Source organism: Marmota monax, unplaced genomic scaffold, assembly GCF_021218885.2.
Source record: "Marmota monax isolate L192 unplaced genomic scaffold, Marmota_monax_Labrador192_F-V1.1 WCK01_AAM20220418_F8-fsc00059, whole genome shotgun sequence".
Classification (NCBI taxonomy): Eukaryota; Metazoa; Chordata; class Mammalia; order Rodentia; family Sciuridae; genus Marmota; species Marmota monax.
The window spans coordinates 1-13,419 of record NW_026693595.1 but is presented as its reverse complement, the minus strand read 5'-3'; the positions used below and the strand labels follow the sequence as shown (position 1 = coordinate 13,419).

Below are 13,419 nucleotides of genomic sequence, written 5' to 3'. Positions count from 1 at the left end.
ATTGCTACATGGAGACCCAGAGAATATTTTGATAAAATGTTTTGATATATATGTTGACTTTAGGAGAAAATTAATTTTTTTCTTTAAGTGTTGGAATAATGGAAAGTAGAATGAAAATTATGAAGAGGCTACAAATAGAATAGGCTGTCTGAAACTGATTGGATAAAAAATGTATGTAGGTCAGGGGTACAAGTACTCTAATATTTCAAAGACTAGTAGTTTAAAGTCACTAAAAACGGGCATATAGAAAATCAAGCATGGAGGATTCATTGTTCATTGTGGGAAATTTTTAACATCAGAAATCATTATAGAAATACAAAACAGTTAAAATTTTAAGAAAAGAGCTTAGGAAAATAGGGATGGAGATAGTTTTTGCAGTTGTTCATCTATAAAGGTTACTCATAATCATAGCTCATTAGTGTTATAAATAAATAATATTTGTAGGGGCTGAGGGTGTAGCTCAGTGGTAGAATACTTACCTTGCACACTTGAAGCCCTAGATTTGATCCTTACCACCATACATACTCATAAATATGCACAAAAATATTTCTTAAGTGTTTATTCTAGCATATAGCTAACTTTTAAACTTGTTAGACCTAGCCAGCCATGGTGGCATACTCCTCTAATCCCAGTAACTATGGAATATGATGTAGGAGATAACAAATTCAAGGTCAGCCTGGGCAACATAGCCAGTTCCTATCTCAACAGCTTAAAAAATAAAAAAGACGGGGGTATCCAAGATGGCGGGCCAGCAGGAGGCAGCATTCTGTGTCACTCTGTGACCTGGGACTTAAGTAGTGAGAATAATGTTTCTCTGCAAGCAATATTCCTGCTCCCGCGCAGGAATCACAGCCACTGTACCAGCGCAGGGCTCCAGGCCTCAGCTTCAGAGAAGGTCTCCCAACTACTCATCCATACAGGACTACTGGGAGCCGGAGTGGCAACATAGGCATGGGTACCCACACAGAACTTTCCGCCACCCACCTGAGCAGAAATCCCAGATGCTGCTCCCACACAGGACACCCAGCAGCTACCAACGTGCAGGAACTCCAGCTGCTATTCCCGTATGGACACCTGTCTACTAATGTGGGTCTCCCAGGGTCGCCTCCATCTTGGGACTCTGCAGCAACAGAGATAGTCCCCTATGTGCTGTAGCATGCCTGTACCGGAGAACTTCACACAGGCTCTGAAGACAGCTGAAACTACACACTGTATGCCACAGAACACTCTCTGAACATATTGTCCATATCCAACGCTATCACCTGCCTCTCCCAAGCCGACCAACACCTCATCACTGAAAGCAGCTGGCTCCATCTTGGGTCACTTTCATCACCATCTTTAGTGGGGCAACTCCCAGTTTGGAACACCGCTGGCTAGGTGCCCAGTTTCTAAATCCCCCTTCTCCCCAGCAGCCACTAACCCAGAATAGTGATACCATGCTTAACTTCACCATCCTGAGGGTGTAAATACCAGCTAACAACAGATGACACCACCAGGAAAGATACTGATCTCTAGCTAAAACAACCCTTGCCTCTTCCTTCGAGATTTTTTTTTTCCTTCTTCCCTATTCTCCCACCCTCACATCCCCAGCCTATGTGAAAGCAAGTATTTTGCATGAATTAGGATTTTGAGGACTGGGCATCTGAATAGTATATTATAGTTGACTTGTATATTCTTTTTATCCCCTCCAATTTTTCTATTTTAACATTTTTTATTTTTCTCAGTATATGTGTACTCTACTGTCTTTCCATTTACTTGTCTACCCTAAATTACTTCTTCTCCATTCTCCTGCTACTGACATTCTTCTTTAGGTTTCTCATCCATACTTCCTAAGATATAAGAACTCTATATCCTCACCTCCTGCCTCCTCAACAAATCATCCTATACCTCATCCCCAGTTCTTTGTCCACTGTCAGAAACTGTAAACCCTTTTACAAACCTGCTGATTATATTATAGATAATAATTGAATTCACCATTTCTATACATTGTAAACAAATTGTAAACATTTTAATAGCAACTGTTTGTTTTAAGGTTATATCTTGTTTATATTGGGTTTGTTAACATTGTCCTTCCCCTCAAAAGGAGAGAGATTGGAACTCTACAAGGATACTAAAAGCTTATAGGGTAAAAACGGAAATGCCTCAGATCCACAGTGCTAGAAGGAAAGACACACAAGCAACATGAAAAGACAAAGGAGGAAAGTGCCCCAAATAAATCAAGATAACACATTATTAGAATCCATGGCCAGCATAGCAGATGAAATTACAGAGAAGGAGTTCAGGATGTACATAATAAAATGTTCTCTGAGTTAAAGGATGATATAAGAGAGCAAATACAGGCAGTAAAAACTTATTTTGAGGAAGAGTTACGTAAACACAGGAAGCAAAAGATGACTTCAATAGGGAGATAGAAGTTCTAAAAATAAAAATCAAACAGAAATCTTTGAAATGAAAGAAACAATAAACCAAACTAAAATTCATTTGAAAGCATCACCACTTGGAAGACAGGACCTCAGACAATGAAGACAAAATATATCATCTTGGTCTGGGGATGTGGCTCAATCGGTATCGAGCTGGCCCGGGTTCGCACCACATACAAACAAAGATATTGTGTCTGCCGAAAATTAAATATATATAATCTCATCTTGAAAAGAAAGTGGACCACACAGTGGAAATGGTAAGAAACCATAAGCAGAACATTCAAGAAATATGGGATAGCATAAAAAGACCAACTTTAAGGGTTATTGGGATGGAGAAAAGTATAGAGTTCCAAACCAAAGGAATGAACAATCTGTTCAATGAAATGTTTTCCAAGCATGAAGAATGAATTGGAAAACCAAATAGAAGAGTCTTACAGGTCACCAAAATCACAACAGATCCACACCAAGGCACACTATAATGAAAATGGCTAACATATAGAATAAGGAGAGAATACTAAAAGCCACAAGAGAAAGGAATCCAATTACATATAGGGGGAACCAATTAGGATATGTACAGATTTTTCAACCCACACCCTGAAAGCTCGAAGATCCTGGAACAACATATACGAAACTCTGAAAGAAATAGATGCCAACCAAGAATCTTGTATCCAGAAAAATCAAGCTTTACATTTGATGATAATATAAAACCCTTCCATTATAAACAAAAGTTAAAAGAATTTACATCTAGAAAACCTGTACTACAGAACATCCTCAGCAAAATGCTTCATGAAGAGGAAATGAAAACCAACAATGAAAATCATCAGAGGGAGGTGTTACACTAAAGGAAAAAATAGTGAAAGGAGAAATCAAGTTAAATTAAGCACAAAAATGGCTGGGAACACAAATTATGTCTCAATAATAACCCTGAAGGTTAATGGCCTAAACTCATCAATCAAAAGACATAGGCTAGCAGATTAGATTTTTTAAAAAGTCCTAATTATATGCTGCCTCCTGAGACTCATAGGAAAAGACATCCACAAACTGAAGGTGAAAGTTTGGGAAAAATCATACCAGTCACATGGACTTCGGAAGCAAGGAGGGGTTTCCATCCTCATATCAATTAAGTAGATTTTAAGCTAAAGTTAATCAAAAAGGATAAAGAAGGTCATTTCATACTGCTCAAGGGATCCATCACCAAGAAGACATAACAATTATACATATATATGCCCCAAACAATGAAGCAACTTTGCTCATTTAATAAATTCTTCTCATGTTCAGAGACTCAAATAGACCACAACGGAGTAATTTAGGGTGACTTTAACATACCTCTTTAGCGACTGGATAGATCTTCCAATCAAAAGCTGAACAAAAACTGTAAAACTCAATAATAAAATCAATAACTTCTACTTAATTGATATATATAGAATATTTAATTCTTCAACAAGTGAATACCTTTCTTCTCAGCAGCACATGGATCCTTCTCTAAATAGACCATATGTTACGCCACAAAGAAACTCTTAGCAAATACAAAAAAACAAAATGAAAGAGACTACCCTGCATTTTATCAGATCATAATCGAATGAAATTAGAAATCAATGACAACATAAAAATTATTCCAACACCTGGAGACTAACTAATATTGCTATTGAATGAACAATGGGTTGCAAAAAACATCAAGGAGGAGATTAAACAATTCTTAGAGGTAAATGAGAATACTGATGCAACATATTGAAATCTCTGGGACAATATGAAGGCAATACTAAGAAGAAAGTTCATTGTATGGAGTTATTCCTTTAAAGAAGGAAAAAGGAACCAAATAAATAACCTAACATTACATCTTAAAGCCCTAGAGAAAGAAGAACAAATCAACACCCAAAGCAGTAGAAGACAGGAAATAATTAAACTCAATGCTAAAATCAATGAAATCAAAACAAATGAAACAATTGAAAAAACTGACAAAACAAAAAGTTGGTTCTTTGAAAAAATAAATAAAATTTACAACTCCTTAGCCATGCTAACAAAAGGGAGAAAGAAAACTCAAATTACTAACATACATGATGAAAAGGTAATATTACATCTGACACTACAGAAATATAGAATATAATTAGAAATTATTTTGAAAACCTGTACTCCTATAAAATAAAAATATTGAAGGCATTGACAAATTTCTAGAGTCATATGATTTGCACAAATTGAATCAGGATGATATATACACTTTAAACAGATCAATTTCAACCAATGAAATAGAAAATGTCATCAGAAGCCTACCAACCAAGAGAAGCCCAGGACCAGATGGATACACAGCTGAGTTCTACAGGCCATTTAAAGAAGAACTAATGCCAGTACTCATCAAATTATTTTGTGAAATAGAAAAATGGTCACCACTTCCAAACTCATTCTATGAAGCCAGTATCACCCTGATTACAAAGCAAGCAAAGAAAGAAAACTTCAGACAAATATCTCTAATGAACATAGATGTAAAAATTCTCAATAAGATTCTGGCAAATTGAATACAAAAACATATCAAAAAGATAGTGCACCATGATCAAGTTGGGATCATCCCAGTGATGCAAGTTTGGTTCAGCATACAGAAATCAATAAATGGAATTCATCACATCAATAGACTTAAAGATAAGAATCCTATGATCATCTCAAAATGCAGAAAAAGCATTTGACAAAATATAGCACTCCTTCATATTCAGAACACTAGAAAAACTAGGGATAATAGGAACATACCTCAACATTGTAAAAGCTATCTATGCTAAGCCCCAGGCCAACATCATTCTAAATGGAGAAAAATTGAAAGCATTCCCTCTAAAAACTGGAACAAGACAGGGATGCCCTCTTTCACTACTTCTATCTAACCGTTCTTGAAACACTGACTAGAGCAGTTAGACGAAAGAAATTGAAGGGATGCAGATAGGAAAAAAAGAATTCAAATTAGCACTATGTGCTGATGATATGATTGTATACATAGAATATCCAAATTGTTCCACCAGAAAGATTTTAAAACTAGTAAATGAATTCCATAAAGTAGCAGGATATAAAATCAACACCTATAAATCAAAGGCATTTCTATTTATCAGTGACAAATCCACTGAAAGGGAAACAAGGAAAACTACCCCATTTACAATAGCCTCTAAAAAAAAGAAAATACTTTGGAATCAAATTAATGAAAGAGGTGAAAGATCTATACAATGAAAAGTACTACAGAATGCTAAAGAAAGAAATCAAAGAAGACCTTAGAGGATGGGAAGATCTACCTCGTTCTTAGATAGGCAGAATTAATATTGTCCAAATGACCATACTACCAAAAGCACTATGCAGATTTAATGCAATTACAATCAAAATCCTAATGGCATTTCTCATAGAAATAGAAAAAGCAGTCAATGAAATTCATCTGGAAAAATAAGAGACCGAGAATAGTTAGAGCAATCCTTAGCAAGAAGAGTGAAGCAGATGGCATCACTATACCAGACCTTAAACCATACTACAGAGTAACAGTAACAAAAACAGCATAGTATTGGCACCAAAAATAGACTTGTAGACCAATGGTACAGAATAGAGGACACAGAGGCTAACCCACATAATTACAGTTATCTTATATTAGACAAAGGCACCAAAAATGTACATTGGAGAAAAGATAGACTCTTCAACAAATGGTGCTGGGAAAACTGGAAATTCATATGAAATAAAACCCCTATCTCTCACCATGCACAAAACTCAACTCAAAGTGGATCAAGGACCTCGGAATTAAAGCCAGACACACTGTGCCTATTAGAAGAAAGAGTAGGCCCAAGTCTCCATCATGTCAGATTAGGCCCCAACTTCCTTAATAAGACTCCTATAGTGCAAGAAATAAAATCAAGAATCAATAAATGGGATGGACTCAAACTTCAAAGCAAAAGAAACAATCAGTGAGGTGAAAAGAGAGCCTAAACTTTTACCACTCACACATCAGATAGACCACTAAATCTGTAGGGTATATAAAGAACTCAAAAAGCTAAACACCAAAAACCAAATAACCCAATCAATAAATGGGCCAAGTAACTGAACAGGCACTTCTCAGAAGATGATATGCAATCAATCAACAAGTATATTAAAAAATGTTCAACATTTCTGACAATTAGAGAAATGCAAATCAAAAGTACTCTTAAGATTTCATCCCACTCCAGTCAGAATGGCATCTATTAAGAATACAAACATCACATTCCACCATCATTTCTAACTGATTCCTCCCATGCTTCCTCTCCCTACCCCACTATGAATCAGCCTCCTTGTATCAGAGAAAACATTCAGCATTTGGTTTTTTTAAGATTGGATAAATTCACTTAGCATTATCTTTTGTAACTCCATCCATTTACCGGCAAATGCCATGATTTTATTCTCTTTTATTGCTGAGTAATATTCCATTGTGTATATATGTCACATTATTTTTACCCATTCATCTATTGAAGGGCAACTGCGTTGGCTCCACAGTTTAGCTATTGTGAATTGTGCTGTTATAAACATTGATGTGGTTGTGTCCCTGTAGTATGCTGTTTTTAAGTCCTTTGCGTATGTATAGACCAAAGAGTGGGATACTAGTTTAAATGGTGATTCCATTCCCAATTTTCCAAAAAATCTCCGTACTGCTTCCCTTATTGGCTGCTCCAATTTGCAGTCCCACCAGCAATGTATGAGTGTACCTTTTCCCCCGACATCCTGGTCAACACTTATTGTTGTTTGTCTTCATAATAGCTGCCATTCTGACTGGAGTGAGATGAAATCTTAGAGTAGTTTTGATTTGCATTTCCCTAATTGCTAGTGATGATGAACATTTCTTTATATATTTGTTGATTGATTGTATATCATGTTTTGAGAAGTGTCTGTCCAGGTCCTTGGCCCATTTATTGATTGGGTTATAAATGTGATGGACATTATCATCCAAAGTACATGTATGAAGACACAAACTGGTGTTTGTATACTTTGTATACAACCAGTGATATGAAAAATTGTGCTCTGTATGTGTAATAAGAATTGTAATTCATTTTGCTGTCACATATAAAAAAAGAATATAAACAACAGTAAATCTTGGTGCAGATGTTTGGAAAAAGACACACTCATACATTGCTGGTGGGACTGCAAAATGTTGCAGCCAATATGGACACAGTTTGGAGAATCCTTAGAAAACTGGAAATGGAACCACCCTTTGACCCAGCTATCCTACTCCTGGGTCTATATCCAAAGGACTTAAAAACAGCATACTGCAGGGACACAGCCATATCAATGTTTATAGCAGCACAATTCACAACAGCTAAACTGTGGACCCAACCTAGATTCCATGCCCTTCAGTAGATGAATGGATTAAAAAATGTGGCATATATATACAATGGAATATACTCAGCAATAAAAGGAATAAAATCATGGCCTTTGCAGGTAAATGGATGGAGTTGGAGAATATAATGCTACGTGAAGTTAGCTAGTCCCAAAAAACCAAATGCTGAATGTTTTCTCTGATATAAGGAGTCTGATTCCTATTGGGGTGGGAGGGCAAGCATGGGAGTATTAGACAAACTCTAGATAGGGCAAATGTGTGGGGATAGAAAAGATGGTGAAATGAGATGGGCATCATTACCCTAAGTATATGTATAAAGACATGAATGATGTGAATAAAATTTGTGTACAACCATAAATATGAAAATTTGTGCTGTATATGTATAATATGAATTGTATTGCATTCTGCTGTCATATATAACAAATTAGAATTTTTAAAAAGAGACAAAAATAAATAAATAAACAAACAAATAAATAAATAAATAAAAATAAAAGGCTGAGGATGTATGTAGCTCTGTGTTAGAGTGCCCTAGGTTCAATCCCAGTACTGCTAAATAAATGAACACATCTTCTTAAAATTTCTTTAAATAAAGCATTATTATGCCTAAAGGTATTGTTGAAATGTAAATACAGAATGTAATATTCAAATATAAGTATTAATCATTTGGTATCACAGGATTCTGTCATCATTTTCTTATACCTACTCCTCCATATCTGTGCCCCAGATTTCTGCAAATATATGTAGAAAACTTGTTTTTTTTTTAGTTCTACCGGACAATAGAATCCATTTGATATATTTATCAACAATGGAATATATCTTATTCTAATTAGGATTCCAGTCTTGTGGATGTATACAATGGTGAGATTCACTGTAGTGTGTGTACATAGGAAAGTTATGTCGGATTCATTCTATTGTCCTTCCTGTTCCTAAACATCCTCCCTTCTCTTCATTCCCCTTTGTGTATACTACTGAACTATTCTTCTCTTCTTCTTGCCTTATTATGTGTTACCATCCACATATCAGAGAAAAGTATCAACCTTTGGTTTTTTGGGAATTGGCTTTCACTTAATATTATAGTTTCCAGATCTGTCCATATAACAGCAAATGGCATAAACTAATTCTTCTTTATGGCTGAATAATATCTCACTCTGTGTGTGTGTGTGTGTATACCACAATTTCTCTATCCATTCATCTGTTGATGGGCATCTAGGTTGGTTGCATAGCTTAGCTATTGTTAATTGTGCTGTTGTAAACATTAATGTGGCTGTGTCACTGTAGCCTGCTAATTTTGACTTCTTTGGATATATCCTGAGGAAGGGGATAACTGGGTCAAATGGTGGTTACATTCCTAGTTTTTGAGGAATCTCCATACTATTTCAAAAACTTTCATTAACTTTAAAAAGCCTGTGATGATTTTTCAATAGAATTTTTTAAATTTTATGATCACTGTTGTGACATTTACTTCTTGTTAAGATGACATAAAGCCAACTTCTTTCAGTAAAATACACAAGAGATTGTACGTGTTTAGCCTTGCATATATGGTTGGTATGATTGTGTATTTTCTGGTTATTATAAGTACACTTTTAAAATAGTAAATTTGTAATAAAAATATTCTCTTCTTAAAAGCCAAATAACATAATGGATTTCCAGAAAGTTAAGAAGATATTACCTAGGGCTAAAAAATATACAAAAACTTAAATATTTATTATAACAATATGGAACAAAATAATTTCATTATTCTAAAGCTGTAATCATAGTTTTTTAATGTAAAGCATTTTATTTTATTTTTTATTGATTTTATAAAAATAAATGACAGTGGAATGCATTACAATTCTTATTACACATAAACAACACAATTTTTCATATCCCTGTTTGTATATAAAGTATGTTGACACCAATTCGTGTCTTCATACATGTACTTTGGATAATGATGTCTATCACATTCTACCATCCTTGCTAACCCCCTACCCCTTCCCTTTTCCTCCCAACCCTCTGCCCTATCTAGAGTTCATCTATTTCTCTCAAGGCATTTTAAATTATAATGTTTAATCTTTTATGCAGATCATTTCTTTTTCTGAAGCCAGAAGATGAGGACTATCAAAAGTGTGAACCAATTGACTTTGAAGAAATTATAGCAAATGATGGAGCTCTTCTTAAGAAGAAATGTAGATCTACAAACCCTTCTAAGAAATTATTTATTATTAATATCGTCCCTGAAAAAGATAGTTTGACATCTCTGTCAGTATATTCACAAGATGGTTGGGACTTACCTTATATAATGCATTTGTGGCCACCCATCCTACTTCGAAATCTTCTTCCTTATAAAATTGCTTATTATATTGAGGTATTTTTGATTTGGGATATCATTATTTTATGTGTGTTTGTGTGTGTGTGTGTGTGTATGTGTGTGTGTCTCTGTCTTCCTGTCTGACTTTGCAGCTTGAGTTACTTAAAATTATGAAAAATAAAAATTGTTTTGAAGTTCTAGTAAATGTTATATAGTAGTAATAAAGAATATCTAACAGATATTCTTCAAGTAGAAATGTTTTAATCATGTATAAAATGATGAATTAAAGTACTTTTCACTAATTTACCTTAGAAGTCTGTTAAGCCTAATACAAATTATTTGCACAACTGTGGTAAGCCATTTATAAAATAACTTAACAAAAGTAATATGCAGTTCTCTTAAAAATTTAGAATATGGAGATAATAAAATTGCATATAATCATTTGATGAGATCACTTGTTTTAGACAATATATTGCATGTATATTTCATATATCATTTGTTTAAAAGATGAATACTAATTTTTGAAATGAGTATGAGAATTAATATTGAAATAACATTTAAGTACTATACATAAGCAGAAACGCTGGCTACTTTGTATTATATTTAATGCTAATTCCCTAAAAGAGTTGTTTGCCCTCTGAAGGTGCTTTTTCCCTTAAATACTCGAATTTATTTTAGCAGATTAAGTATGGTTTTCTCATAAGGTTATAAAAGTAATATCTCCATCATAGATTTCATATAAATAATCAATTTTTCAAACTTATCACATGAAAGAAAGTACTTTTTCATTATATTTATCCTAGATTCATTTTGCTTTTTGAGTTATTATATTCCTATATTTTCTAATACATTCTTTGCTGAAGGGAGTTGACATATCTGTGGTTAAAGAATATCTGTTTACCACATGAGTGACAGATAGTTAGTTGCACTTTTCTGTCAGATTTGAGATTGTATTTTAACTCTGCCATTTGCTAGTTGTATGTTCTTAGGCTATATTTTATAATATTTTGTTCCTAGTATATAAAATGTGAATAATACTTGCATGGTTAGGATATGGGGAAATTATTTGTTGGTGTACATAAAGAATTTAGCATATGACTAAGAGGCACTCCAGCACCACCACCATCAACCACCATCATTTTTGTGTGTGCGAAATATTATTTAGCATATAAGGAAACAGTAGCTGATATTTTGCTTTAATTAATTAAAAATTTTAAGATGAAGAGATTCCTTCATCTTATGTTATGAACAATATTAATTGTAATAAGAAACCAGGAAAGAAATATTGAGAATACTGGTAAGATACATAGATGTACTATTTACATTTATATTCTTATAAAATTTTTGATTTGATGCTCTTGGAATCATATTCTGTCTGCCAGTTTCCAAAGGATGTGATCAATTTTTATAAAGACAATTTATATAAGTATGGGAAAAGGGAATAGAAGAGGAAAGTGTGGTTAGGAGACTCAAACTTAGAGGTCATAGAGATAGGAATTCAGGTAATGGAAGCATGGTTGGAGAGCAATGAACAGTTTTGAGGGATACATAAGATGTAATATAGTTGTTGGATATGTGTGAATGGATTGGTAAAAATCAAGATTGGAACCTGGCACTGTGGCACAGGCCTATAATCCCAGCTGCATGAGAAGCTGAGGCAAGAAGATTATACGTTCAAGGCCAGCCTGGGCAATTTAAGGAGACCCTGTTTCAATTTTTTAAAAAATTAAAAATGCTAGATCATAGAGCACCCCTGGGGTCACTCCCCACAGCTGTCAGAACCACAACAACACATCAGAAATGGAAGGCAGTAAAGATTATGGAGTTCATAACCAACTTGAATCTAATGTATGAAATATGATATGTCAAGAGCTTTATAATGTTTTGAACAACCAATAAAAAAAATTAACAAAAAAAAAGATTATTATTTTGGATTAGCATTAGCTTTTTATGTTTTTTGTTAATTTGTAGTTTTCAAACTATAATCACTTGTAGATGTTTTTGTTTTACTAATTATATTTATAATATTTCACATATAATTTCCAATGAAGTTTCGTACTGCTTATTCTTCACAAGAGTCTTTGAAGTAGTTTTTAAACCATTTTACAAATCAATTACTCAAGTCTAGATTCCATATTTTACAGAGGTTTTCATCATTGGCAAAGTTAGAACTTCAGTGTAGGTCTTCTAACTGGTTCTGATTGTTATTTCAAGAGTTTTTTGTATAGCATTAAAATAATAAAATAGAACTTTTGGATGATTATTCAGACATTTCAAAATTTATTGTATTTTTTCATTACAGGGGATTGAAAATACAGTTTTTACTCTCAATGAAGGATATTCAGCCCAGGTTTATACTGAACAAGTGGATAAAACCAAACTACATTTAAAATTGCTTGATTATCTTAATCATGATTGGAAAAGTGAATTTTATATAAAATCTAATCAACAAGACATTAGTTTCATCAGTTTTACCTGTGTTACAGAAATGGAAAAGACAGATTTAGATATTGCTATCCACATGACTTACAACACTGGTCAGGCAATCGTGGCATTTCATAGTCCATACTGGATGGTCAATAAAACTGGCCGAATGTTACAATACAAAGCAGATGGAATTCATCGAAAGCATCCACCTAATTACAAAAAGCCAGTTCTCTTTTCTTTTCAGCCAAATCACTTTTTTTATACCAATAAGGTATGTAACTTTTTTCTTACTCTTGCTCTTCTCTCTTTTATGATTCCTATTTGGAGCACTAAAGTACTTTGAAACTTAGGTAGAAATAACATTTGTACATGAGGTTAAGTAGATTTAACATTTAATGTTGAGAAAGGTTTTGTGTATTAATGTAATATTTAGTTTATGCAAAAAAAGTTTTAAATTGTCAATTTAAGTAAAAATTTTTAAAGGTACTTGTAATATCTTTAAAATATTTTTTCTTAGGTTCAGCTTATGGTAACTGATAGTGGGTTGTCAGATCAGTTTTCAATTGATACTGTTGGTAGTCATGGAGCCGTTAAATGCAAAGGCCCAAAAATGGAATATCAAGTAAGTTCATTCTGCGTTCAAGCAACTTTTATTTAAAATATCTGTTGGTTACTTAAGAAAAGTTTATAAGGATATTATAATAATATAACAGTCTTTAACTGTTAATTTTTTTCCCTTAGGTTGGTGTCACTATAAACCTTAGCAGTTTTAACATTACCAGAATTGTGACATTTACTCCTTTTTATATGATTAAAAACAAGAGCAAATATCATATATCAGTGGCTGAAGAGGGAAGTGATAAATGGCTCTCTCTTCAATTCGAGCAGGTGGGTAGATGAATTTCAAAAATGTACCTCTTTGAATTCTCTTTTTTTGAAGTTAGATGCCTGAAATTTTAACCCTCCCC

General features: G+C 33.8%; 1 protein-coding gene across 1 annotated transcript in view; it reads left to right on the top strand.

The window, feature by feature from the left end:
- The window catches only part of Vps13a (vacuolar protein sorting 13 homolog A), a gene marked incomplete at its 3' end in the record, with an annotated part of 156,256 nt that extends 142,917 nt beyond the window's left edge, over positions 1-13,339 (top strand). Inside the window, 4 exon segments of the mRNA XM_046459403.2 lie at positions 9,799-10,081; positions 12,327-12,722; positions 12,969-13,073; positions 13,193-13,339. Coding sequence (XP_046315359.1) covers positions 9,799-10,081; positions 12,327-12,722; positions 12,969-13,073; positions 13,193-13,339 — 931 coding nt within the window.
- Positions 13,340-13,419: the final 80 nt, after the last annotated feature.